At 39.2% G+C, this 26,819-nt stretch overlaps 1 protein-coding gene across 1 annotated transcript in view; it reads left to right on the top strand.

Annotated features, from left to right (window-relative positions):
• asap2a (ArfGAP with SH3 domain, ankyrin repeat and PH domain 2a) overlaps positions 1–24,523 on the top strand; it is a 195,813-nt gene extending 171,290 nt beyond the window's left edge. Inside the window, exons 23-28 of the mRNA XM_087977838.1 lie at positions 4,575–4,733; positions 6,716–6,908; positions 7,607–7,674; positions 13,575–13,681; positions 15,965–16,087; positions 22,674–24,523. Of these exons, the coding sequence (XP_087833964.1) occupies positions 4,575–4,733; positions 6,716–6,908; positions 7,607–7,674; positions 13,575–13,681; positions 15,965–16,087; positions 22,674–22,748 (725 nt within the window). The 3' untranslated portion in view covers positions 22,749–24,523. The remainder of the gene's footprint in view (positions 1–4,574; positions 4,734–6,715; positions 6,909–7,606; positions 7,675–13,574; positions 13,682–15,964; positions 16,088–22,673) is intronic.
• Positions 24,524–26,819: the final 2,296 nt, after the last annotated feature.

The following is a 26,819-nucleotide window of genomic DNA, read 5'->3' as shown; positions in this document are numbered from 1 at the left end:
TTATTTCTAGAAGCTTCCCCATTACTGAAATTAAACTGATGGTTTGTAATTGTTGGGTTTATCTTTGCAATACGTTTTGAATAAGGGCAGAGTATTTGCAATTCTGCAGTCTGTTCGCACTTTCCCTGTCTCTAAGGAAAGATTATGTCCAAATATATCTTGTAATCTCCACTCTCACTGATCCTAGCACCTTGCCAATTTTAAGCATGCATTCTTTATTAAGCTTGGACCCTTCTATCTGCAGAATATCTTCCTTTGTCACCAAGGCCTGGGTTGCATCTGCCTCAGTAAAGACAGAAGCAAAACATTTATTTAATAAGTCAGCTGTGTCCCATGCCTCCACATGTAAATTTATTTTTTGATTCCTAATGAGCCCTACTCCTTTTTCCATCCTTTTACTTTTTTATATAGAATCCCTACAGTGTGGAAACAGGCCCTTCAGCCCAACAAGTCCACGCTGACCTTCCGAAGAGTATCCCACCCAACCTATTCCCCATTGCTCTACATTTACCTCTGATTAATGCACCTAACCTGCACTACGGGCAATTTAGCATGGCCGATTCGCCTAATCTGCACATCTTTGGATTGTGGGAGGAAACTGGAGCACCCAGAGAAATCCCAAGCAGTCATGGGGAGAATGTGCAAACTCCACACAGACAGTCACCAAGGTTGGATTTGAACCTGGATCCCTGGCGCTGTGAGGCAGCAGTGCTAAGCATTGAGCCACCGTGCCGCCCCAAGTATTTTATATACTTCTGACTATGTTATTAAGCTCCAGCCTTTTCTCAGCCCTTTCCACTTCTGTAAGGTGCTTTATCGCCTTCCTTTGAACTTCCAGTATTTTTGCTGGTTCTCAACTGTATTTCTGACACCTGTCATAAGCACTTTTTAAAAGAAATTTTACCTCCCTTTTCATCCAGGGAGCTCTGCGTTTGTTGACCTACCTTTTTCTTTTTGCAGACTATACCTTGACTGTGCCTGAATGATTTTTTTGAAGTTTGCCTAATGTTCAAATACTATTCTTCCCATTAACCTTTTGCTCTCATCTATCTGACCTAACTATCCCCTAGTTAATTATTCTTACTCAGCATTGATTGTTGTCCTTTTCTATTGTCATCCTAAACATTAATATACAATGATCACCCACTGACACTCTATCTACTAGGCCCACTTTCATTCCAAGAATGAGATCAACAGTGAATCCTTTCTTGTTGAATTGGGCACTTACTCCTGTAGAAGTTTTTTATGAACACAAATTAGGAATTTTTACCCCTCTCCACCCTTTACACTATCACTGTTCCAGCCTACATTTGCTTGTTGAAGTTGCCTGTTATAACTACTGTTTGCATTACCTGCTATTTCTGAAGTCATACCAAATGATAACTTTTTTAAAAAAAGGTGCACGCAGCATCCCAACATACGTGACTTTAAAACCAAGGTTGGTCAAAATCATGGGCCAGGTTTCTGTACTGAAGAAAGAATTATTAATTTCAAGTAATTAGACTGTGCTATAAAAACAATTGGTATGCAACATAATTAACTAAAACGCCAATCCCCTTATGAACTCCCCTTTACATAGACAAATAAGTAGGGAAAATTGATACAAAAACAGAAATGACTGGCAGCATCTGTGGAGTGAAAGCGGACTTAATATTTTGGGTTCAGTGACCCTTTTCAGTTTAAGTGTTAACTCTGCTTTCTCTCTAGATGCTGCTAAACCTGCTGGGTTTTTCCAGCATCTTCTGTTTTTATTTCTGGTTTCCAGCATCCGCAGTTCTTTGGTGTATTTTGATTAGGGAAAGTAGATTATTGGTGGAGGTAGAGAACTGAAAAGTCAGTTAAATGGTTTTTGCTTTCTCATTCAGACATTGAGATGATCCTTCTTCAACTGGCCAGACCTTTGGTGTTCTGGATGCTTCATTAGTTTGGTTTGTAAGAAGCACAGAGTAATATATTCCTGTCAGGGTGAAAAGGAAAGCTGGTAGGTATAGGGAATGCTGGATGACTAAAGAAATTGAGGGTCTGGTTAAGAAAAAGAAGGAAGCATATGTCAGGTATAGACAGGATAGATTGAGTGAATCCTTAGAAGAGTATAAGGAAAGTAGGAGTATACTTAAGAGGGAAATCAGGAGGGTAAAATGGAGACATGAGATAGCGTTGGCAAATACAATTAAGGAGAATCCAAAGGATTTTTACAAATATATTAAGGACAAAAGGGTAACTAGGGAGAGAATAGGGCCCCTCAAAGATCAGCAAGGCGGCCTTTGTGTGGAGCCACAGAAAATGAGGGAGATACTAAATTAATATTTTGCATCAGTATTTACTGTGGAAAAGGATATGGAAGATGTAGACTGTAGGGAAATAGATGGTGACATCTTGCAAAATGTCCACATTACAGAGGAGGAAGTGCTGGATGTCTTGAAATGGTTAAAAGTGGATAAATCCCCAGGACCTGATCAGCTGTACCCAAGACCTCTGTGAGAAGCTAGAGAAGTGATTGCTGGGCCTCTTGCTGAGATATTTGTATCATCGATATTCACAGGTGAGGTGCCGGAAGACAAGAGGTTGGCAAACGTGGTGCCACTGTTTAAGAAGGGTGGTAAAGACAAGCTAAGGAACTATAGACCGGTGAGCCTGATGTCGGTGGTGGGCAAGTTGTTGGAGGGAATCCTAATGGACAGGATGTACATGTATTTGGAAAGGCAAGGACTGATTCGGGATAGTCAACATGGCTTTGTGCATGGGAAATCATGTCTTACAAACTTGATTGCATGTTTTGAAGAAGTAACAGAGGATTGATGAGGGCAGAGCAGTAGATGTGATCTATATGGACTTCAGTAAGGCATTCGACAAGGTTCCCTATGGGAGACTGATTAGCAAGGTTAGATCTCATGGAATACAGGGAGAACTAGCCACTTGGATACAGAACTGGCTCAAAGGTAGAAGACAGAGGGTGGTAGTGGAGGGTTGTTTTTCAGACTGGAGGTCTGTGACCAGTGGAGTGCCACAATGATCAGTGGGCCCTCTACTTTTTGTCATTTACATAAATGATTTGGATGCGAGCATAAGAGGTACAGTTAGTAAGTTTGCAGATGATACCAAAATTGGAGGTGTAGTGGACAGCGAAGAGGGTTACCTCAGATTACAACAGGATCTTGACCAGATGGGCCAATGGGCTGAGAAGTGGCAGCTCGAGTTTAATTCAGATAAATACAAGATGCTTCATTTTGGGAAAGCAAATCTTAGCAGGACTTATACACTTAATGGTAAGGTCCTAGGGAGTGTTGCTGAACAAGGATACCTTGGAGAGCAGGTTCATAGCTCCTTGAAAGTGGAGTCGCAGGTAGATAGGATAGTGAAGAAGGCGTTTGGTATGCTTTCCTTTATTGGTCAGAGTGTTGAGTACAGGAGTTGGGAGGTCATGTTGCGGCTGTACAGGACATTGGTTAGGCCACCATTGGAATATCACATGCAATTCTGGTCCTCTTCCTATCGGAAAGATGTTGTGAAACTTGAAAGGTTCAGAAAAGATTTACAAGGATGTTGCCAGTGTTGAAGGATTTGAGCTACAGGAAGAGGCTGAACAGGCTGGGGTTGTTTTCCCTGGAGCGTCGGAGGCTGAGGGGTGACCTTATGGAGGTTTACAAAATTATGAGGGGCATAGATAGGATAAATCGACAAAGTCTTTTCCCTGGGGTCGGGGAGTCCAGAACTAGAGGGCATAGATTTAGGGTGAGAGGGGAAAAATATAAAAGAGACCTAAGGGGCAACGTTTTCACACAGAGGGTGGTACGTGTATGGAATGAGCTGCCAGAGGAAGTGGTGGAGGCTGGTACAATTGCAACATTTAAGAGGCATTTGGATGGGTATTATGAATAGGAAGGGTTTGGAGGGATATGCGCCGGGTGATGGCAGGTGGGACTAGATTGGGTTGGGATATCTGGTCAGCATGGACCGAAGGGTCTGTTTCCATGCTGTACATCTCTATGACTATAACAGACTCACTTATCTCTGATTTATCAATTCAAAAGTCGCAGCTTACAGCAACTGCTGCAGGAAGGTAATTGGTTTTCTTCAGGTTTACTCTGAATTTATGACTACCGAGAGTAGGCAGCCTCTGGGCTGGGAGAGAATCCGCACACTTATTTTTTGTGGCTCTCTCTCTGTCTCTGTGACTTACTTTCAGATCGAAGAAGCTCTGCCACTCAATAACCAATCTCACAGTTGTAAGCACAAGGTTTCTGTTATGGATAATTGTCACCCAACCACAGATCCATTAACGTCTTGTTGCTAATAAGAGCTGCATCAGTACACAATCAGATTGTCTGCAATTTGAACTTCAGTTATTGCTTTTCAAACAGTTGATCAGGTTACTTACTTTCAAAAGAGCAGCCACTCTTCTGAACGTTTTAAAAATAGTCTGCTTTTTCGTCATTTAAGTGCCCAGTTTTTAAAAACCTCAAAAAAAGAAATATACAGTCCTTTCATGGTGAAATTAACAATACATAAAATTTTATCACAAAGGTTTATATGTAATACAGTGTGCGAGTAATTTTTATGCTTTTTGACTTTAGTCCAATGTTCAGTTCCTGGTGTTCCAACTACAACTACGTCTGGTGTTTGGAAGCCTGCATCATTCGGAATGGATACAACAAGCAGGCAACGGTCTGCTTCAGACCCACCAAACCTTCATCCGCCTGTACCTCCAGTTCGAGTAACATCAGCAACAGCAAGTATGTGTCTGGTTATTCATCTCTTATACTTTGGTCAACTTATCTCCTCACTGTTTTAGTTCATATGGATATTGACTGTATTTAATTAAAATGATTTTTATTTGTCTTATTATGCTATTACTATTGATAATGTGATCCAATGTTATACAAACATATTTGATTAATCTTGAATTTGATAGTCCAGTTTCTGGGAAGATAAGTCTCCTAATCTGTAGAAATGAAAGTTAAGTAGAAGGAAATTGATTTCACTACTGGATTTTTTTTTGACAGAAGCATTCAGTACATGAAATGATCAGCTGCAGACAATATGCACAGTGTGCTGGTAGCTGCTTTGCCATAATTTTGGTAGAAGCCGGTAACATGTTTGTTTCTTGGAAGTCTAAAATTCCAGCTGTTTGCTGACAAAATGAAGCCACAAGGATTACAGCTTAAACTGAAATAATTCTATAACCCAAACATCAAAGGACCTGAATGCCAATAACTGCACTCTACCTTAAATTATTAAATATTTTAAAGGTAAAGGGAATATGAATACTTATACTTAATCTAAATCTCCTCTTTCACCCATTTGATTTGTACCCCAAATAAACATTAGCCGGATACTCATCAGAAATTAGCAGAATAACCACTTGGTCTGAGTACTTTTCAAAGATGTGCATAAGGGTTGAGATTTCTTGGGCCATTCGCAAGGAATTTCCTTCAACTCTCTGCTGGCTATGCTATGGTTATATTTCCCCATTTCTACACAGGTGTTGTTAGTATCTTGAGTGTAGTCACCTTGGGTCAGATCACTCCTGTTTTATTAATATTTAGCTCTAGTATCCTGTAACTAAAACTCTTCTGTATTTCTCTTTGCTTGGTAATCGATAGAAGTTTAACTCATTTGTTGACTGAAGGACTCATAACAAGAGGTTTATACATATTTAGCCAGTGCAGCGAATTTTAAAATCCTGCTCAAAAGTGATGTCTCCTTTAGCCAGCTTAATGCAGTTTCTAACCTGCAAACTACAGAACTACACCCAGGGGCTAACTCACCCTATTGAGATTTGGTTGACATTTTATTTCCTGTTGTCCGTCTATTCAGCAGTTTAGTCACATGATGATTTACTGCTTCTCACCATCTGCTTTTTACAAGAAATCTTCTTTCAGAGTAAACTTATTCTTAAAGAGGCAACCATCCCAGGATGAAATGTAGGTTATTTTCTCCCAAAGCACAAAGGCCATCACAGCTGGTACATTTACAAAGTATGTAGAAAGTAAAATGTTACGTACTTGTGAATATACTGTTTTGCACGCAAGTTATTTGTCATAAAATATAGAAATGTCTTAATGACAATTTAGTTTTGGACTGAGCATCTTATTGTCAGCTTTCGCAGTCATTTTTAAAAAAACACAAAAATGTATAAAAACAGCAAATTCTAGAAGTAGCACATTTGTCATTCTCCATGGAGGGAGAAGGACAGAGTTAACATTAAAGAAAAGGACCTTCATTACAAGTCAAAGTACAGGCCAATGTCTGCTGATTTTTAAGTCCGTGTCCGTCAATATCAAGTAATGGTATTGGTATTCTGTCAAATTATTTTTATCAGCTAGTATGTGAAAATTGCTTCCAATTTATTATTTATAAAGTACGATTTTTGTTTTTCAAATTCCATATCCTGATGATATTTTTTGATTATGCCTCACTTGCTCATTGTTCCTGACCTTGCAAGACTTCACTGTTGTGAAACTTTTTAAAATGTAAACTGTTTTACAAAATATTGAATATGTGGTCACCATGGAAATCTTTAAATTGGTTCCGCGTCCTTGCTAATGCCCTCTTATCTCTGATCTGGATTGCATCAGATAATCAGTACTTAAAGTGGTAGTACCTGAGACAAGCTTGGAATATATTTTTAACCAAAGGAAGCTATGCTAATAGTTGGGGATGACAATTATTCTCCTGGACTTTATTTTGCCTTCAAACTATTTTTATCTTTCAGACCCTTCGCCACCAACTCCAGTAGCAAAGACAAGCAGCGTTATTGAAGCAATGAGTCTCCAGGTGAAACAACCACAAGCCCAACAGCAGCAACAAGGTCTTCCACAGCAAGTTGTTCAGAATAAAAAAGCACTGCCACCACCACTGCCACCACAGCCACCATTACGCATTTCACAGCAGAAATCAATAACCAGGTAATAGATTTTTTTATTTTTCGCTTGTGACTATAATCTTTCAGATACACAAACAGTTGCCTGGTAATGCACATCTTGAGGATGGCTGAAAAGAGAGGCATATTGCTGAAGCTTTTTGTTTTATACTCATTATCATTATGGTGGCAAGAACTGTGATAATATTTGAGAGATGCGTGATGGATTATAGATTTGTCCAGATTTGATGGCTGCAGCAGTTAATTCGTCTTCCTCATCTATAAATTATCTTGTGACTTCCATGTTAATGTCTTCATTGTTTGATTCTTGGTTTGAATTCTTTTTCTTGAATCTCTGTATCAATTTCAAATTCTGTGCCTTCTCCCATCTTCTAACACACTTTTTCTCTCATAACGATCAAAAATCATCACAGCAATTATGGCACAAAAATTTATGAAAACTAAAAATAGAAATCTGTCGTGAAAGATGGAAGAATTTATAGTGAATTTACTTAGTTCTCACTCAGTCTATTTGTTCTATATAACAAACAATTTTTTTGTTCAACGAATTTCAACAAACTCCAGCTATCTTTGTTTTTAAGCTCCCCACTTCCTTTGCCTGAATAAAACTGATTAAAGTAAAATGATTGAGGAGAATTGACTCAAAATAATTATGGAAGCTAACTATAATAATTGAATAAGTTATTACACTAATTTTAGAACATCATTGTCACCTGTTCACAGTTCTGATCGAACTTCTACAGTTAAAAGAACATCCACAGTACCTGGATCTGTACAATCACTGCCATCAGGTGAGTAAATATTTATTTAATTAGTAACTCAAGAAGAGATGGCATAGTAAAAATGTCAAAGGACTTGTAATCTCGGACCAGGCCAATTAATGTTCTGGGAATGTGGATTCAAATCCCACCACAACAGCTGGTTCAACAAATAAAAATGGGAATTGAAAGCTAATTTCAATGATGGTGACCATTAAATTGTTATTAAATATCAGAAAAAGCCCATCTGATTCACAAATGCCCTTTAGGAAGGGAAATATGCCATCCTTATCCAACCTGCCTACTCCAGGCTCACAGTAATGTGCTAACTGCTTCTGAAATGACCTAGCATACCATTCAGTTCAAGAGCAATTATGAATGCACAACTAATTCTGGCATTCTATATTCCTGTCTTTTTGGTTATCCATAGTCCGTTTCATTAGAGAATGTCAGTGTGCCTCAGTTTTGACAAGAGACAATAGGTGCAGAAGTAGGCTATTCTGCCCTTCGAGCCAGCACCACCATTCATTATGATCATGGCTGATCATCCTCCATCAGTATCCTGTTCCTGCCTTATCCCCATAACCCTTGATTCCACTATACTTAAGAGTTCTATCCAACTCTTTCTTGAAAGTATCCAGAGACTTGGCCTCCACAGCCTTCTGGGGCAGAGCATTCCACACACCCACCACTCTCTGGGTGAAGAGGTTTCTCCTCAACACTGTTCTAAGTGGCCTACCCCTTATTTTTAAACTGTGTCCTCTGGTTCGGGACTCACCCATCAGCGGAAACATGCTTCCTACCTCCAGAGTGTCCAATCCTTCAGTAATCTATACGTCTCAATCAGATCCCCTCTCAGCCTTCTAAACTCAAGGGTATACAAGCCCAGTCCCTCCAATCTTTCAACATAAGATAGTCCCGCCATTCTGGGAATTGACCTCGTGAACCTACGCTGCACTCCCTCAATAGCCAGAATGTCATTCCTCAAATTTGGAGACCAAAACTGCACACAGTATTCCAGGTGCGGTCTCACCAGGGCCTTGTACAGCTGTAGAAGAACCTCTTTGCTTCTATACTCAATTCCTCTTGTTATGAAGGCCAGCATGCTATTAACTTTCTTCACTGCCTGCTGTACCTGCATGCTTGCTTTCATTGACTGATGTACAAGAACACTTAGATCTCGTTGTACTGCCCTGTTACCTAACTTGACTCCATTTAGGTAGTAATCTGCCTTCCTGTTCTTGCCACCAAAGTGGATAACCACTCATTTATCCACATTAAACTGCATCTGCCATACATCTGTCCACTCACTTAGCCTGTCCAGGTCACCCTGTAATCTCCTAACATCCTCCTCACATTTCACCCTGCCACACAGCTTTGTATCATCAGCAAATTTGCTAACATTACTTTTAATACCATCATCTATATCATTAATGTATATTGTAAAAAGCTGCGGTCCCAGGACTGATCCCTGCAGTACCCCACTGGTCACCGCCTGTCATTCCGAAAGGGAGCCGTTTATCACTACTCTTTGTTTCCTGTCAGCCAACCAATTTTCAATCTAAGTCAGTATTTTTCCCCCAGTACCATGCGCCCTAATTTTGCTCACTATCCTCCTCTGTGGGACTTTATCAAAGGCTTTGTTCACCTTTTGTGCCCAGTTGATTAGCTCATGACAAGTAAACTAAGTTTACCTTTTTTGTTTATCTCATCAGTGCAACTTACTTCGACACAAAATATTAGACATTCTTGCTCAACTTGATAAAACTTACAAACAGATGTGTAAAAAGTTGTAATACAGGTATCGCCCATTTTTTGAACTTTCGCTTTACACAAATTTGTTTTTACAAAAGACCTACTTTAGTATCTGTTTTTGCCAACTGAAAGAGGATTTTCACTTTTATGAGAAAGCACGCACAGTGCGGGTGGCACTGCCAAGCCCTTCCTCAGGAACTACACTCAACATCTCAGATCAAGCCGCTATAGCCTTGAACTGTGTCTGTGAGCATCTGTGTTTTGTCTCGATTTATTTTGTGCATCCCTTAGCAAGATGTGTCCTAAGGTACCAGAAAAGTCTGAGAGAGCTTTTCAGACTGTTATGCTTAGCATAAAACTGGATGTAATTAAGTGTTTCGATCATGGTCAACGAAATAAAGATTTGTGCATGCGTTGAACTTGCCTGCATCCACCATTCTTACTATTTACACACAGAGAAAGAATCTTGAAAGCTGCTGAAGTTACTATTGGTTCCGCTAGTAGCGGTGGTCTTTTAGTCGGCATCCAGTAATGGATAAAATTGGAAGTTTATTGCTTGACTGGATTGATGGGTGTACAAAACGTGGTGTTCCGTTAAGTTATCTTATACTTATGGATAAATCAGTCAGTCTTTTTAATAAACTGAAACAGAAAGCACTGAACGATACTGATGAAAGTGTTACGAAAGTGGAATTTAAAGGTAGTCATGGGTGGTTTGATCAGTTTTTTGAGGCGAGGGCAGCTTCATAACTTAAAGGTTACTGGAGAGAGTGCTTTGGCTGATACAGAAGCTATCGAAAAGTTCCCAGAAGAACTGAAGAAAATAACTACAGAAGGTGGTTATTCGTATAAGTAAGTGTTTGACTGTGACGAAACTGGAATTTATTGGAAAAAAATTGCCGATCAAGACATTTATTTCAATAGAAGAAAAGCAGGCTAAGGGACACAAGGCATCAAAGTATAGGTTTACCCTAATGCCTATTATTACCATCACTGGTGATACTGTCATTATGCCTCTACTAGTGTACCATTCAGAAAATCCGATGGCACTTAAAAGCGTTGGTAAGAATGTTTCGTTCAAATCCAAGTGGTTGGAATACCTAAGTGATTTTTTTTCTGAGTACATGAGTGGATACTTTAGTCCTTTTGTTGAAAAATCCTGTAGAGAAAATAACCTCGATAATAGGTGTCTTGTGATTGTCGATAATTGTGCTGCTCTCCACCTGGCATTGCCAAATATAGTAGTAACATTCATGTTGTATTCTTACTGCTGAATACGACGTTGTTGCTGCATACATGTGACCAAGGCCTAATAGCCACAATTAAGGCTTACTATATGCAAAATGTGATGTGTTTTATTGTAAGTGCCATTGACAGACAGAGCAAGTCCAAAGCATTTTTGTGAGAGATCTGGAAGCAATACTATATAAAATTGGCAATTGCCAACCTTGGAGATGCTCTCGATAGGCTAAGTCTCCATGAGAAATGGTATTTGGGAAAAACTGTGTCCCGAAGCAGTGAATTTTAAAGGCTTCGAACCAACAACAATAAATAAGGAAATAGTGACTTTGGCTAAGGAGGCTAGGTTTATGGGAGTAGACAAAGTTGATGTTGAAGAGGTTTTGGCATCCCAGGACCAAGAAATGACAGAGGTAGAGCTGATGCAATTGCAAGAGGAAAGGAAAGAATCAAAACTGAACACAATAATGAACAGCCCATAAGTGAAGTCACCCAAGAGCTGAACGTGAAACACTTGCGTGGGATTTTTGCTACGATTGACAGGGCTGCAATGATTGCAGGAAAGTATGACTTTAATTTTGTACAGGCACATAGGTCTAGGGCAGGTTTGCAGGATGTTTTGAGTGCCTACAAAGAACTATATGGTAGAAAAATGTGTGAGGCTAAGCAGTCAAGCATACTGTCGAATATTAAGACTTTCACATCAGCCACAGCAGACGACTAACCTCTATCTTCAACACTGAGGCAGGCAGACATTGAAGAAAGTGTAGATGTTTGTGACCTGCCTGCCCTCGTGGATTCAGACGGAGATGAGATGTTAATAGATTACCCTGTTCCTCCCTCTCCTACACCCAGTCTCCTGTACCTCCCACAACCCCAATCTCCTTTTCGATACGTTAGTGTGAGTTTAGGTTTTGTGTGTTATTTGGTAGGTTATTATTTGGGTCTTGGAACACTTAAAAAATCTTTCCCATATAAAGTAATGGTAACTGCTTCTTTGCTTTACACCATTTCAGCTTATGAATTCATTGGAACGTTCTACTTTTGGATAGTGAAGGAATCCTGTACATGATGATCTGATTCATAAACATAAATACTTGTGTTTATGAGAGAGACTTAAGTCATAAAGCATCACAAATGTACTGTAATATAAAAAGAGTTTGAAGTTTCCAACTCCTTCAGTTTTCTCAGCCCAGGACATCACTGCAGGAGATCATTAGCATAGTATCCTAAGCACAAGTATCTTCAGCTGCTTCATCGTTTACCTTCCTACATAAGGTCAGAGGTGGGGATGTACACTGATGATTATGCAATGTTCAGCTCCATTTGTGACACTTCAGATACTGAAACAGTCAAGTCCATTTGTAACAAGGGTGCAGAATGTTCTCACGGGGGAGAGGGGCCAGCAAGAGGTCATTGTCCACATCGGAATCAACGACATTGGAAAGGAAAAGGTTGAGACTCTGAGATTACAGAGAGTTAGGCAGAAATTTAAAAAAGAAGTCCTCAAGGGTAGTTATATCTGGATTACTCCCAGTGCTACGAGCTAGTGAGGGCAGGAATAGGAGGATAGAGCAGATGAATGCATGGCTGAGGAGCAGGTGTATGGGAGAAGGATTCACATTTTTGGATCATTGGAATCTCTCTTGGGGTAGAAGTGACCTGTACAAGAAGGACAGATTGCACCTAAATTGGAAGAGGACTAATATACTGGCCGGGGAATTTGCTAGAACTACTTGGGAGGATTTAAACTAGTAAGGTGGGAGGGTAGGACCCAGGGAGATAGTGAGGAAAGAGATCGATCGGAGACTGGTACAATTGAGAACAGAAGTGAATCAAACAGTCAGGGCAGGCAGGGACAAGGTAGGACTAATAAATTAAACTGCATTTATTTCAATGCAAGGGGCCTAACAGGAAAGGCAGATGAACTCAGGGCATGGTTAGGAATGGTTAGGAACATGGGACTGGGATATCATAGCAATTACAGAAACATGGCTCAGGGATGGGCAGGACTGGCAGCTTAATGTACAAATGCGACACGAAGGATAGAAAGGGAGGCAAGAGAGATGAGGGAGTGGCATTTTTGATAAGGGATAGCATTACAGCTGTGCTGAGGGAGGATATTCCCGGAAATACATCCAGGGAAGTGATTTGGGTGGAACTGAAAAATAAGAAAGGGATGATCACCTTATTGGGATTGTATTATCGACACCTTAATAGTCAGAGGGAAATTGAGAAACAAACTTGTAAGGAGATCTCAGCTATCTGTAAGAATAATAAGGTAGTTATGGTCGGGGATTTTAACTTTCCAAACATCGACTGGGACTGCCATAGTGTTAAAGGTGTAGATAGAGAGGAATTTCTGAAGTGTGTACAAGACAATTTTCTGATTCAGTATGTGGATGTACCTATGAGAGAAGGTGCAAAACTTGACCCACTCTTTGGAAATAAGGCTGGGCAGGTGACTGAGCACTTTGGGGCCAGCGACCATAATTCAATTCGTTTTAAAGTCGTGATGGAAAAGGATAGACCAGATCTAAAAGTTGAAACACCCGAAACATCAACTTCCCCATCTCCTGTTAAGATCCTGTAAACGATCGTCTTGGCATTAGTCAGAGAACATCAGGGAAGTTCTTCCAGTATCTTGTCCAACATTTGTCCTCAACCAATACCAGGAAGACCGATCACCTTATATTAATTACTGTTTATTGGATTATTCTATACAAGCTACTACATTATCCTACAGTATCTGAAGCCAACTACACTGCAAATGTGAAACATTTTGGGATCCTGAAATGGCACAAGGTCCTATCTAATTACAAGTTTGTTGTAGACTTTTGATAAAAAGCATGATAAGAAAAATTAATATTGTTTCAAACATATTCAAAATTATTGTTCAACATTTCACTGAGAGTTGCTATTTGTTCACATCCCAATAGGAGATGCTTTCCTGGGGCCAGATGCGGCACCAAAAAAACCAGGGCATGCACCTAATTCAACGACTCTCAGCAAAGCTCCTGCACCAATGCCACGAAAGTCTCAAATGGTACGACATATTGGACAACAACAAAAAAGCAAAAATTTTCTTGGATTCTTAAAGATTTCAAACATCTTTGGTTTCATTCTAGTCAAACTTAGTTTTTGAAAAAGAAACACAATCAAAATTTCAGCTACTTTAGTAGTTTAATTTTTATCACTAAATTTCTCTGTGAAAGATGGAATGATTTATAAAACAGTTCTCATTATTTTGATTAGGTCCAACCTGTCCATGCCGACCAGATATCCCAACCCAATCTAGTCCCATCTGCCCATATCCCTCCAAACCCTTCCTATTCATATACCCATCCAAATGCCTCTTAAATGTTGCAATTGTACCAGCCTCCACCACATCCTCTGGCAGCTCATTCCACATACACGTACCACCCTCTGCGTGAAAACGTTGTCCCTTAGGTCTCTTATATCTTTCCCCTCTCACCTTAAACGTATGCCCTCTAGTTCTGGACTCCCCGACCCCAGGGAAAAGACTTTGTCTATTTATCCTATCCATGCCCCTCTAAATTTTGTAAACCTCCATAAGGTCACCCCTCAGCCTCTGACGCTCCAGGGAAAATAGCCCCAGCCTGTTCAGCCTCTTCCTGTAGCTCAAGTCCTCCAACCCTGGCAACATCCTTGTAAATCTTTTCTGAACCCTTTCAAATTTCACAACATCTTTCCGAAAGGAAGGAGACCAGAATTGCACGCAATATTCCAACAGTGGCCTAACCAATGACCTGTACAGCCACAACATGACCTCCCAACTCCTGTACTCAATACTCTGACCAATAAAGGAAAGCATACCAAACATCATCTTCACTATCCTATCTGCCTGCGACTTCACTTTCAAGGAGCTATGAACCTGCACTCCAAGGTCTCTTTGTTCAGCAACACTCCCTAGGACCTTACCATTAAGTGTATAAGTCCTGCTAAGATTTGCTTTCCCAAAATGCAGCACCTCGCATTTATCTGAATTAAACTTCATCTGCCACTTCTCAGCCCATTGGCCCATCTGGTCCAGATCCTGTTATAATCTGAGGTAACCCTCTTCGCTGTCCACTACACCTCCAATTGCCTCATTCAACCATAGAGTCCATAATCAAGATTTTTAGTGTTTCAGTATACGTTACTTGAAATAATGATTTAAAAACTACCACTGACAATTGAAAGACCTACTTGTTAATCAAAGAAAATTTCAGCTGGAAAATGTAATTTTAATTAAGTCTTGGAAGTACCACCCTTCAGTGTGAATGCGCATTAAATCAATACAAATTATACTGTAAAAAAAAAATAGATTTCAGACAGCCTTTGTCCTAGATGACTGAAACAATTAGACTCAATCAGACCAGATAGCAGGTGAGTGAGTGACTTCATTCACCTGTATCATCAATGGGGAGTTAATGGGTTTTGAGAAGATTTGTGGCTCAAGTTGAGGTTCTGGATGTAGGTTTGCTCACTGGAAGTTTCATTTTCAGACGTTTCATCACCATACTAGGTAACATCTTCAGTGAGCTTCCAGACAAAGCACTGTTGGTGTTTCCTGCTTTCCATTTATCTGTTTGGATTTCTTTGGGTTGGCGATGTCATTTCCTGTGGTGAGGCCATTTCCTAAGGTGATGTCATGTCCCGTTCTTAGGGGTGTTAAATGGGATTCAAGTTGATGTTTTTGTGGATAGAGTTCAGGTTGGAATGCCATGCTTCTAGGAATTCCTAAAGGCATGGAATTCCAACTGGAACTCTATTGACAAACACATCAATTTGGATCCCATTTACCACCCCTGAGAAAAAGAACAGGACATGACATCACTATAGGAAATGGTGTCACCACAGGAAATACATCACCAAGACCAAGGAAACCCAAACAGATACATAGAAAGCAGGAAACACCAGCAGTGCTTTGTCTGGAAGCTCACTGAAGATGTCACCTAGTATGGTGACGAAATGTCTGAAAATGAAACTTCCAGCTCAGTGAGCAAACTTACATCCAGCGGGGAGTTAATAGATGGGAATTTATTGTTTATTTGTAGGTATTGTATGCTAATAGCAAACACTCTTTAATAATGGTGGGTATTCCAAATATTAAGTTTTGTACAGTGCATTTTTGAGTCATACAATTTAAATGATTATTTTACTTATGTACAGTCATATGAACGTTTGCTTTAAGATAGTCAGACCTTACATATGGGCTTTTTTTAAACATCATCATTTATTCAGTCAATTTGGAACATTTAAAGTTCTACTTCTATTTGTGGTCTGCTTTGTTCTGTGAAGCTTAACTCATTTTCTGTTATTTTAGTTGAAAGCAAAACCAAGGCGTGTGAAAGCAATTTATAATTGTAGTGCAGACAACCCCGATGAACTTACTTTCTCAGAGGGTGAGATTATTATTGTCGACGGTGAGGAAGATCCAGAATGGTGGGTAAGTTGATGTGCCTGATTTTAGTAACATAACTTTGGCTATGTTGAAGAATCATAAAACCACTTCCTAATTGACATGAGCAAGTAGTTTGGATCTAAATTTAATTCTGTATATATATGCTCTTGGTGAGCCAAATTTAATTTTGTACTCTTTCATCAAAATATCAGTTTGTCAAATAACATAGATTTCAACATATGTCAATCTGACAAAGAAGCTATCATTTTCTCTGTACCAAAAATTGTGCATTTTCATATATGTAGCATATAAGCACCATCCACAAACTAGCCACCACACATTCACATGACAGTCATATGATGCTATCCTTGCATTTGTAGTGGACTTCATTTTCTCACTCCAGAAATCATGATTTACTTACCTTAAGCTACAAGTCAGTGCATGTTATCATGGAAAAAATACAGACTGTGTTGCAAAGATAATGTAGGGTTTACAATGCACCCACACAAAGCATACAATGTGTAGCGTGGAGAATAATGAACAAATGATCTTCCAACAAAATGATGTCAAAGTGGTAGCATTTGCTAATTCATCAAAAGATTGTGCTGCAGAAAGAAATTCAGAATTCATGAAAAACAGGTATGAAAATTGAAGAAGAAATCTATCCGGAAGACTTACTCAAGGCCAAATATGCCATCAGATAGAGGTCGTGTACTGACCTGCTCTTGAGAAGCATGTATTAGTATGAGTCCTCAACACCATTTGACAGTCACCAGAAATGCACTGCATGTATCTGCTCATTAGTGAGTCAAATCAACTCAAGCCCAGCAAATATTTCCGATTTGCTGTTAAAACGTGTAGCTGCTTGAGGGAACAAGACAGTCCAGTGTTCTGGCAGAAGATCAAGATTGTTCTGAAACAGTTGAAAGACTTCACTGTGAAAATGTCTGGTTTTCTAAAATTTATCGTCAGACAATAGAAAAAGCACGAGTACCCATTAGGTTATGCTGGCCACATTGATGAACTACCATAAATTACAAACATTGCATTGAAAAAGCTCAAAGGATTTGTGACAACATTAGGACATGAAAAGACGAGATTCAATATGGTACTAATTTGAACAGCCTATGGAATAAAGTTAAAACCTATAGTCATTTTCAAATGTTAAACCATTCTGAGCATCAAGTTCCTGACAGGAAGTTGTATGCGTGCCCATGAGAATAGGGTGAAGTTATGGATCAATAGTGTATGGATTTCTGGTGGCCTGTGTAAACTACACAGGTTCTTGATGTGGGACACTTTCAGATTCCATAGGTTTAATTTTACCAGAAATCAGCTATATGATAGTTTGGGCAGTTTAATGGAGGGTTCTCTCTCTCTCTCTCTCTCTCTCTCTCTTTCTTTCTGTCTGTCTCTCTCTGTGGTTCTGCCCTTTTTCTCACAATTCTCTGCTGTTGACCTCATTATGTATACATCATGCCTCTATGGTGCCACACTTGCACTACCTCACATTCGCCACCAGCAGAAATATTCAGCAATGCCAGGACTTTCTGGAATTCTGCCACCAGTGCCGTATTTAAATCACAGATGTGCCCTCAGTCAAGTACTGCCAGCGAGCAACTGCTCTTCACAGTTGCAGGGCCTTGCAACCTGCCCGGAGACAGAAAGTTGGCATCATGATACACTGATAGGGAGTGAACTTTCTGGTGGATGGGATGTTGAAGAGGAAGGCCATCCTCTTTCCTCAGGACCACAGAGGAGGCCACAGCACCCTGCCAAGTTGATCTGAAGTTGCCACCTATGTCAGTTTAACGTCCACCTTTCTCTTTTGCCCCTAGATTATTTAAAAGTTTTTGGAATGCTATTAGTATTTCATGTCATGAAGATTGTAAAATAATTATTCAACCCACCTGCCATTTCCTACTTCCCCGATATTATTTTCCCACCCTGATTCTCTAAGGATTCTATGTACTACTTGGCCTGTCCCTTCCTATTTATATGTGTAAAGAAGTTCTTGCAATTGTCTGGATATTACTTGCCAGTTTACCTTCACTTTTTTTTTAAATCTTTTCTGTCTTTTTTCTTTTTCTTTTTTTTTGCCTTTTGAAACTTTCTCAGTCCTCTGACTGACCATCAGTCTTTGCCACGTTTTTCTTGTTCCAATCTGATGTATTTTTATCGTAAACACTTCTTATTTTTATAAGGTTTTTATCTTGATCAGCTTTGATCTTGCCGACATTTCCCACCCAACCTATTAATTTAATGGCTCACCTTCCCCACTTAACCCCCAGACCCTACAAATACAGCTTTGTGATATTAAACATAGCCATGTACTGTGTCCCATTGAAACCAGGGTGGTGTTAGGCATCAGTGACAACCCCTGTTGTACCCTTCTACACTCTGTTGCCTCCTGCCTCATGTTGAATTACACCCCTTCACTCTTTTTATTCTCTCTGCATCCCAGCATGTTGTCTCCAGTCTCCACAGTTGACTTCCCTATGACCCCATCACAACAGTGGTCCCTGATACCTCCCCCCATGTCTTTCAGTGAATATACTCATCCCAATTTAAGTCACTTGGAAAGATAGCTCCGACTAATATATGTGCTGCTCCCTAACTAATTCGAGGATTGTAATGATGTGGACCCCTGACCCTGGGTAATGCAAGCAACCCCCTGAACTAAATTGGACAATGTCCTTGACTTACTGTGTCGATAATCCCTGACAGAAAACAGTACCCTAAATATGAACAAGGTCTATTCCTCTTTTACTTTGAGAGTGACTGACTGTTTGGTTGAAGTATGAATGTGTTTGCCACATAATTGCTGTAGGTGCAACATTGATGTAGCACAGTGCTGTACAGAAACATCAACCCCCTTAACTCATCACTGCTGGCAACACGACAAGTTATGTCTCTTTTCTCTCGCTCTTTTCTCTCGCTCTTTTCTCTCGCTCTTCTCTCTCGCTCTTCTCTCTCGCTCTTCTCTCTCGCTCTTCTCTCTCGCTCTTCTCTCTCGCTCTTCTCTCTCGCTCTTCTCTCTCGCTCTTCTCTCTCGCTCTTCTCTCTCGCTCTTCTCTCTCTCTTTTCTTTCCACAGATGCTGCCAGACCTGCTGAGTGTCACAAGCAGTCTCTGTTTTTGAACCATGACAAGTAACTTGGTTTTGTGCCTGCAAAATGGCAAGGCAAGAAAAGACATCAGGACTGTGAAAATATAAGTTCTGAATGAGTCAAAGCAAGGCACGGGTGCTGTGAACAACTAAGTAGTTTTGCACAGTGGGTGAGCACTAAGAGGTGACAAACCCTGAGATGTACTCTAGTCCAGTCCATCAGATGGATGCTTGTCCCTTCTCCAAAGTCACCTGACAATATTATAATGTAAAGCACTGTGCCCCTGAAGTGCAGCGTTGAAGAGGATAACAGTATTCTGAGTGAGACAGAGATGTACTATTAGGAGGAAGCTGGTGCATGTCCAGTTCTAACTTCCATGAATGGGGATGCAGGTAATCACTGTCCTGAAGATGTTGTGGACTCCTGTCCAGTATGGAGACCTCGAGAAGCAAGTGGCGAGATGGATCCACCAGCATCTGCCCTGCCTTTCATGTTATGAATTGTCACTTTCTACTTTCTCTCAGGTGCTTGGGAGAATAGGAAACTGCACTTAATGAGTTGAGATTAGTACTTGGGTGTGAAATTAGACGACTTTTTATCAATGCAAGAATCTTATTTTCCATATCTTGCAATATTTTCCAAACTGACTCTGCATTGCTCACATCATTCAGGGTCTGGAAGGATTCATTCTCACATACCCAATGAGATCACGACATGTGTCTGCAAAGAAATTATATCAATATTGCAGTTTACTCGGGGTTTAACATCCATCGTCTAACCTCTGGATGCATGCTTTAACAAGGCACTCATATTTGTGTTGAGTAAAATGGATGGATTATTGATGGAGAAATGATACCCTTCACAATGCGTGAAAAAGAGCAATGCTGAAATATTTGATGTCTTGTGTGGTTTTGTAGCAGGTCAGAGGTTAATAATAATGCAGTGAGTAACTTGCATCCCGAATCCCCAGAACCAGTCCACTATCTACAAGGCACAAGTCACAGGAGTGTGTTGGAATGCTCCCCACTTGCCAGAATAGGTGCAGCTCTAACAACACTCAAGAAGCTTGACACCAGCCAGGACAAAGCAGCCTGCTTAATTGACACATTCACTCCCTCCACCAACTACATTCAATAGCAACACTATGTACTATTCATGCATTGCAGAAATTCGTCAAAGACAGCATCTTCCAAACCCACAACCAGAGTCGAGACTGTGGCACTGGAAAAGTACAGCAGGCCAGGCAGGAGAATTGACGTTTCGGTAATAAGCCAAACCCACAACCAGTTCCATCTTGAAGGACAAGGGCTGCAGATATATGGGAACATCACCACGTGCAAGTTCCCCTCCAAGCCACTCACCATCCTGACTTTGAAATATATCACTATTCCTTTACTGTCACTGGGTGAAATACTGGAATTCCTTCCCTAAGGGCATTGTGGGTCTACCTACAGCAGTTCAAGAAGGCATCTCACCCCCACCTTCTCAGGGGCAGCCAGGGACAGACAATGAATGCTAGCACCTTCCCCAATCCTGTGAGTGAACAAAAGCAAATCAAATCATGAGGTGTTATTAGCGGACAAAATATCATCAAATTGTTAAAATGTGGAATATTTAATTGTGGATGAGAGAGGAAGATGACTTATTGTGATTCTGATTCAAAGTGAGAGCCTTATGATGGTGCCATAGCCAAGTGCCTTAGAGTAAGCTTGATGAACTCTGCATCAGAAGCTGAAGACAATGAATTTGATGTTTTAACACATTGTTGTTGTGGTTAAGCTATTTTTATGCAATTAATTCAATCAGTGCACCATGAGATATTTATTCATGAATTATCATTATTCTGCTTTAAGTTTCAAAATGTTGATCAGCCACAGGCAGTCAAATACAATCTTTGTGTAAGTAAACTACTTGTTTTTGCAAGTATTTTTGGAGGCTTCAGGGGTTGATATACCACAACCTACAGGTAATTGCAAAGTAAAACGTCAGTCTCACTTTCACTTCAGGAGATAAAATTATTGTCAGTACCTGAGGAGAGTGCATGATTAGCATGTCAGCTAATATGGGGGCCAGGAAGGAAAGTTAGAGAGTTGACAGTTTGGTGGAATTAGATAATGCTGAGGGCATCTGCTGAGATGAAAACACACAAGGAAATGACAAGTTCAGTGCAAGGGGAGAGGTTATCCATAAGGAAAGTTTCTGGCTTAACAGACAAAAGGGAAAGCAGCAGAACATTTGTTCTTAATTTAAATGACAAATGAGTCTTGGAACTTCTTATCCATATGGGAGGTGAGGATGGAGAAGGCAGGAAACAGTGTTTTAAGAAGATGGTTTATATTGTGGAAAAGAAACCATGGTTACTTCTGCATTTCAATGTGATCTTGAGATAGTGAACAACTTTGTCAGGAGAGTTGAACCCAATACTGCCATATGTGGTTCTGCTAGATCTGGTGATGCATAGCTAAGCCAGTTGACTGCCAAAAATATTCAAATACCGTATACTTAGGGGAGTGGGGCTGAGTTACTTCTATAATGTGTCAATTCTATTATGTTGGATGATTTCAGTTAACTTCTTTTTGAAGTGGAGGATAATCTTACTATTATTGATTGAGGATATTTTGTCAAGCAAGTAGAGGGACTGAAAACAGATGATTTGGATGAAAAGAAGAAATGAAAGTTATGATCTCGCATTGTGTGCTTTATAATCTGTATGCTAGAGGGCTAGTGTCAGCTGGAGTTCAGGTGCATGGAAGCGGCTATGGGCCTGAGCCCAACATGGTCGGAACGAGCCCAAAGTATTGATGAGGGAGGTGTCCAGGCATCAAGAGCAGGGAGCCCGAGGTTTCCCAAAGAGAGGGTCGGAACGGAGGAGACCGAACCCTTGAACGTAATAACATTTAACTTTATTTCTTTATCTTCCTACTTGTATGAAGAACAAAGGTAATGCTATACTTTTAACTTTGTTTTTCTATATTACAACTTGGAACTTGCTTTTGTACCTAGGTACCTTCATACCTAAGATGGCGCTGTGGGTGGTGATATTGCACTGTACTCTTGTACTCCTGCATTTGAATACATATGATAAAGCTTTAATCAAATCATAGATATTGCAGTGTCATTGGGCAAGTGTCAAACTTGCATTATTAGTTTTATTTGTATTGTATTATTCTATAATGTGCATTGAACTAAATATTTCATCCAGGTTCTTTAATATAAACAATGATACTAAATGCACATACACTGCTAAGAAGCCCGTACCATGAATTTGGAGTGCATTTGCATTTGGACTATTAAATAAAAATTGAATAATGCTCCTCAAAACAAGCTTTCACATGTAAATTTAGAATGCATATCAAGAACTTCACTAACTTTGCTAATTTTCAACAACACTATCATTCTTTGTTAGATTATAAACTTTAAATTTACTGCCTGGTATTTTATTGTTTAATGAAAGCAGAAAAGCAGTTATTATCCTGTGCACTGTTATTTGAATAAACTCAATGATATGCTTTTTTTTTGTAGATTGGTCACATTGAAGGAGACCCGAAGCGAAGGGGTGTATTCCCTGTGACATTTGTGCACTTCATTTCTGACTGAGCATCCTTTAGGACATTGAAGAGAAAATAATTTGGAGCATGGTATCATACCAGCAAATGGCAAGGAAAACATCTGTGTTTAGCTCAATAGACAAATCACTTCTTAACTGGAGGATGTTATAAGTAACTAGTTTTAAATATATACATTAAACTATTTGCACTTTCAGTACAACTGGAGATTAGTTATAAATGGACTTCTCAAGTCCGTAAATTTGCAATGGTGCATGTAGGTACTTGGGAATGAAAAGAATGCTAATTGTTCATGTACAGTGACAATGTTATGTCATTAACTGTCACAAACATACTGAAAATCACAATATATTGCAAAAATGTAGCATTAACAATGGAGAAAAGCTGGAGAACACTAGTACTGATCAATGTTAAGATATAGATTCCATAAATCAGGTATTGAATTTATAAAGCATGTTGAACTTCATAATTTTCTTAAGGCCTTAAAATATTGCTATGAATCTAAGAGTACCACTGTTTCCAGATTTACCTTTATTTAAATGCTGTAATTCCCATTGCAAGTTAAATTTTTCCAACTTCATTCATGAATAAAGGGGCGTAGTATTGTAAATAATAATTTCAAAAGGCAGCTAATGAACAGTACTGATATCCCAGGGCTGTTTATCAAAAGAGACCAGTTGGTGACAGAAATTCAGATTTGGTTATTCGGGGTCCTCTTTGCATTTCGAATAGTCTGTATTTTGTTGCGTTGAATGGTTTAACCAGTATAGGGTTTAAATAGCTAAATCAGTTTCCAAAAATATTCAAAATTTGTTGCAGACGTCTTTATTTTTTAAAGTTCTGCGTAGAATTGATGTTGATTCTTTTTATTACTAAGAACAGAATTTTGAAATTGTTCAAGAAAAATAAATGAGAAATGGTATACATTTAGTACAAATCAATTGTAGTCAACTTTCATCTCAAATACTTTTTTGCAATGGTATTATTGGCCTGTTATTGGAAATCTAGTCTTTTAGAGTTTTGGATTTGTTACACAAGTGGCCATGTTCTTTTTTTAAAATGTGTTAGTCTGGCTTCTAATGCATAGGAATGAAATATTTGACAAATATTTTGGGTTAGCAGCAAACTTTAAATTTGTAACCTCTCAACTAAATTTGGCTGTAATTATTGACTAAAATAGAACTTACTAATTCTTGTATCTAATGTGAATCAATACTGAAGATGTTGACATCATTCAGGATTACTGCTTTCTATGATTTGTTATAAGGACCATAAAAATCTCTAGGCAGGATAATTGGTGCCACCTACTGTCGTCATCTGAGAGGGGTACTTTGAGCAGAAAGAAATCCTGACTGAGACATGATGTAAAATGGATACAAATAATGACAAGCTAGGTGATTGTTGCAGAGCAACTGTATATATAGATATATTGTAAATGTTAAATCCTATAATACTTTTGCATTTCGTTGCATTGATTTGACAATTAGCATGTGTAATGTATTGTATATCCCAGTTTAACATTGGAATTCATCCAGAAATGTAATAAACAATTATTAAAGCAAAGCCTGCTTCAGCAATGCAGGTCGTCTGTACAAATTTTGAAGATGAGGCCTAATGATTTCACTATTTGTGAAGGAATAGTGAGCATCTGATGAAATAGTGTACAAAGTCTGAAGTTCGAAAATGTGTATTTAAATATCCATCTTCTGCATCAAGGCTGCTACAATTGTTAACAATCATTTTGAGAATCAGTAGATTTGGTAGAGATAAATTCCATTCCATTAAAGTTTAAATTTGTGAGACACATGTATAGTTATCCACTTAATTGCCCATGAAATTTCCTCTACTGTTCGGTTCTTTTGATTTATAGGATGGGAAGAAACTTTCATATTATGTACTTTTAGCACTGTCCAGACTATATAAGTTTTGAAGTTAGTTAAAGATAAAGGTATGAAATATTTTTTGAATATAATTCCATTTGAAATGGCATCAGCTTAAAGAATTTACATAACCCAAATGAGGAAAATGGGAAAAAGTACTATGCACTTCATTAGAATCCCAGCAGATGATCACCAGCATGTTTTTTTCAATATTTTTCTTACTAAAATTCAGCCTCCGACAATAAAGTATCATTGAATTTCAACTACTTCCACAAAGTTTTCTATCTCTAGGTTAAAAGAAAATCAGTAAAATTTAATTCATTGCACGTGCTGAATTTTATACTGAGTCAATAAAGGTTTCTGGGCTGGGAATAATGATTTGTATGAGCTTTTTTTGTTCAGTACATTTTGGAGATAAAATCTGAAATCAGTGGCTGAAGATTTATTTTCAGCACATGATATCACTTAGTTTTTAACAGCAAAACAAAATAAGTCTCTCAAATTTGACTTTTAATTTTTGCAAATATTAAAAAAGTCACAGTTCACTTGTCTACAATTTCTAACAAATTGTAAAGACAAAAACATAATTGCCTTCTTTAAGTGGTGTTCCACAGGGATCTGTGCTAGATCCACTTTTGTCATTTATATGAATGATTTAGATGAGAATATAGAAGGCACAATTAGTAAGTTTGTAGATAACACCAAAATTGATGGTACGGTGGATAGTGAAGAAAGTTATCTAAGATTACTGAGATCTTGATCAGTTTGGGTCAATGGGCTGAAGAGTGGCAGATTGAGTTTAGTTTGAATAAATGTGAGATATTGTTTGTTTCAGGAATTATACAATTCAAAGTAGGACCTTGGGTCGTGTTGGAGCTAGGGGTTCCGGTACATAATTCTTTGAACAGGATGATTAAGAAGGCATTTAGCACGGTTGCCTTCATTACTCAGACCTTTTGAGTGTAGTAGTCGGGGCGTTATTTTGAGGTTGTATAGGACTTGAGGCCTCTTCTGGAGTACTGTGTTCAGTTCTGGTTGCCCTGTTGGAGAAAAAATATTATTAAGCAGGAGATTCTATTAGTTTTAAAATACTGATGGAAAAGGATAGACCAGACCTAAAGTTGAAGTTCTAAATTGGAGGAAGGCCAATTTTGACTGTATTAGGCAAGAGCTTTCTAAAGTTGATTGGGCGCAGATGTTTGCAGGTAAAAGGACAACTGGAAAATGGGAAGCCTTCAGAAATGAGATAACAGGAGTCCAGAGAAAGTATATTCCTGTTAGGGTGAAAGGAAAGGCTGGTAGGTATAGTGAATGCTGGATGACTAAAGAAATTGAGCGTTTGATTAAGAAAAAGAAGGAAGCATATGTCAGGGATAGACAGGATAGATCAAGTGAGTCCTTAGAAGAGCATAAAGGCAGTAGGAGTATACTTAAGAGGGGAATCAGGAGGGCAAAAAGGGGACATGAGATAGCTTTGGCAAATAGAGTTAAGGAGAATCCAAAGGGTTTTTACAAATACATTAAGGACAAAAGGGTAACTAGGTAGAGAATAGGGTCCCTCAAAGATCATTAAGGCGGTCTTTGTGTGGAGCTGCAGAAAATGAGGGAGATACTAAACGAGTATTTTGCATCACCATTTACTGTGGAAAAGGACATAGAAGATATAGAATGTAAGAAAATAGATGGTGACATCTCGAAAAATGTCCATATTAAAGAGGAGGAAGTGCTGGATGTCTTGAAATGGATAAAAGTGGTCAAATCCCCAGGACCTGAGCAGGTGTACCTCGAACTCTGTGGGAAGCTTGGGAAGTGATTTCTGGGCCTCCTGCTAAGATATTTGTATCATCGATAGTGACAGGTGAGGTGCCTGAAAACTAGAAGTTGGCTAACTTGGTGTCACTGTTTAAGAAGGGTGGTTAGGACATGCCAGGGAACTATGGACCAATGAGCCTGATGGGCAGTGGGCAAGTTGTTGGAGGGAATCCTGGGGGACAGGATGTACATGTATTTGGAAAGGCAAGGACTGATTGGGAATAGTCAACATGGCTTTGTGCATGGGAAGTGGTGTCTCACAAACTTGATTTGAGTTTTTTGAAGAAGTAACAGAGGATTGATGAGGGCAGAGCAGTAGATGTAATCTATATGAACTTCAGTAAGGTGTTCAACAAGGTTCCCTATGGGAGACTGGTTAGCAAGGTTAGATCTCATGGAATACAGGGAGA

Source organism: Chiloscyllium plagiosum, unplaced genomic scaffold, assembly GCF_037043375.1.
Source record: "Chiloscyllium plagiosum isolate Xiang-an unplaced genomic scaffold, Cpla_swu_hap1 HiC_scaffold_3, whole genome shotgun sequence".
NCBI classification, from domain to species: Eukaryota; Metazoa; Chordata; class Chondrichthyes; order Orectolobiformes; family Hemiscylliidae; genus Chiloscyllium; species Chiloscyllium plagiosum.
The sequence above is the reverse complement of the archived record's forward strand: the minus strand, read 5'-3'. Positions and strand labels throughout refer to the sequence as shown.